General features: G+C 38.4%; 1 protein-coding gene across 1 annotated transcript; it reads left to right on the top strand.

Moving 5' to 3' along the window:
* Positions 1–352: 352 nt before the first annotated feature.
* Positions 353–1793, top strand: LOC103213013 (exportin-1-like; the record flags this gene model as incomplete). Its single annotated transcript, XM_042783448.1, is given in 2 exon segments — positions 353–593; positions 634–1793. Coding segments are annotated over 2 exon segments (1401 nt in total), but the record flags the coding sequence as incomplete, so codon positions are not given.
* Positions 1794–1800: the final 7 nt, after the last annotated feature.

The following is a 1800-nucleotide window of genomic DNA, read 5'->3' as shown; positions in this document are numbered from 1 at the left end:
AAATCTATACTTTCATCCACCAACTCTAACAATTAGAAAAAGAGCAGCAGAAAAAAACCTACATTCTCCAGAAGAAAGTATGTAATAAAATTAGATCAGAAACTGGAGTAGAAAACAGAAAAGAATAGAAGGATTCCACAGAACTAGAAATGGGTCCTTTCAAAATATGAACAAAATGGACAAACCACTGGAAAATTTAACAAAGATAAAGAAAGAGAAGATGCAAATAGCACACTTAAGAAATGAAACAGGATCTCCTCCGATCACGCAGAGGCCATGCTGCATGGAGAATGGGGCGGTGAACTTCAGGCGCCTGGTCTAAATGCCTCCTCCGAGTATGGGCCGGTAATCTATGCCAGCAATTATGACAATGTTAGCAGACCATGCATCTCGTCAGCTGCTTGATTTCAGCCAAAAATTGGATATCAACCTTTTAGACAGTGGGGTGAATTGCTTATACCATGGAGAAGGAGCCCAGCAAAGAATGGCTCAGGAAGTACTGACACATTTAAAGGTGCATCCTGATGCGTGGACAAGAGTTGACACAATTTTGGAATTTTCACAGAATATGAACACGAAAGAAGAAAAGGGGTGTCTTCCTGTGCAACTGACACAGCTAGGTTTTGACGGCAGGCCTCCACAAGTATTATGGAGTACAAATTTTGGAAAATGTGATAAAAACAAGGTGGAGGATACTTCCCAGGAACCAGTGTGAAGGAATAAAAAAATACGTTGTTGGACTCATTATCAAGACATCGTCTGACCCAACTTGTGTGGAGAAGGAGAAGGTGTATATCGGGAAATTAAATATGATTCTTGTCCAGATACTGAAACAAGAATGGCCCAAACACTGGCCAACTTTCATCAGTGACATTGTTGGAGCAAGTAGGACCAATGAAAGTCTCTGTCAGAATAATATGGTTATTCTTAAACTCTTAAGAGAAGAAGTGTTTGATTTCTCTAGTGGACAGATAACACAAGTGAAAGCCAAGCATTTGAAAGACAGCATGTGTAATGAGTTCTCACAAATATTTCAACTATGTCAGTTTGTGATGGAAAATTCCCAAAATGCTCCACTTGTGCATGCCACCTTGGAAACATTGCTCAGATTTCTTAACTGGATTCCACTGGGATATATTTTTGAGACCAAGTTAATCAGCACATTAATTTATAAGTTCCTGAATGTTCCAATGTTTCGAAATGTGTCTCTAAAGTGCCTCACTGAGATTGCTGGTGTGAGTGTAAGCCAGTATGAGGAACAATTTGTAACTCTATTTACACTGACAATGATGCAGCTAAAACAGATGCTTCATTTAAATACTAATATTCGACTTGCATATTCAAATGGAAAAGATGATGGACAGAACTTTATTCAAAATCTCAGTTTGTTTCTCTGCACATTTCTTAACGAACACGGTTGACTTATAGAAAAAAGATTAAATCTCAGGGAAAGGTTGATGGAGGTCCTTCATTATATGTTGTTGGTATCAGAAGTAGAAGAAACTGAAATCTTTAAGATTTGTCTTGAGTACTGGAATCATTTGGCAGCTGAACTCTATAGAGAAAGCCCCTTCTCTACATCTGCCTCTCCGTTGCTATCTGGAAGTCAGCATTTTGATGTTCCACCCAGGAGATAACTCTATTTGCCTGTGTTATCCAAGGTCCGTTTATTGATGGTTAGTCATATGGCTAAACCAGAGGAAGTATTGGTTGTAGAAAACGATCAGGGAGAAGTTGTGAGAGAATTTATGAAGGATACAGATTCCATAAATTTATATAAGAATATGAGAGAAACATTAG

This window comes from Orycteropus afer, unplaced genomic scaffold, assembly GCF_000298275.1.
Source record: "Orycteropus afer afer isolate SDZICR_OR568_19922 unplaced genomic scaffold, OryAfe1.0 scaffold01212, whole genome shotgun sequence".
Taxonomy (NCBI): Eukaryota; Metazoa; Chordata; class Mammalia; order Tubulidentata; family Orycteropodidae; genus Orycteropus; species Orycteropus afer.
This window is presented reverse-complemented; position numbering and strand designations above follow the sequence as displayed.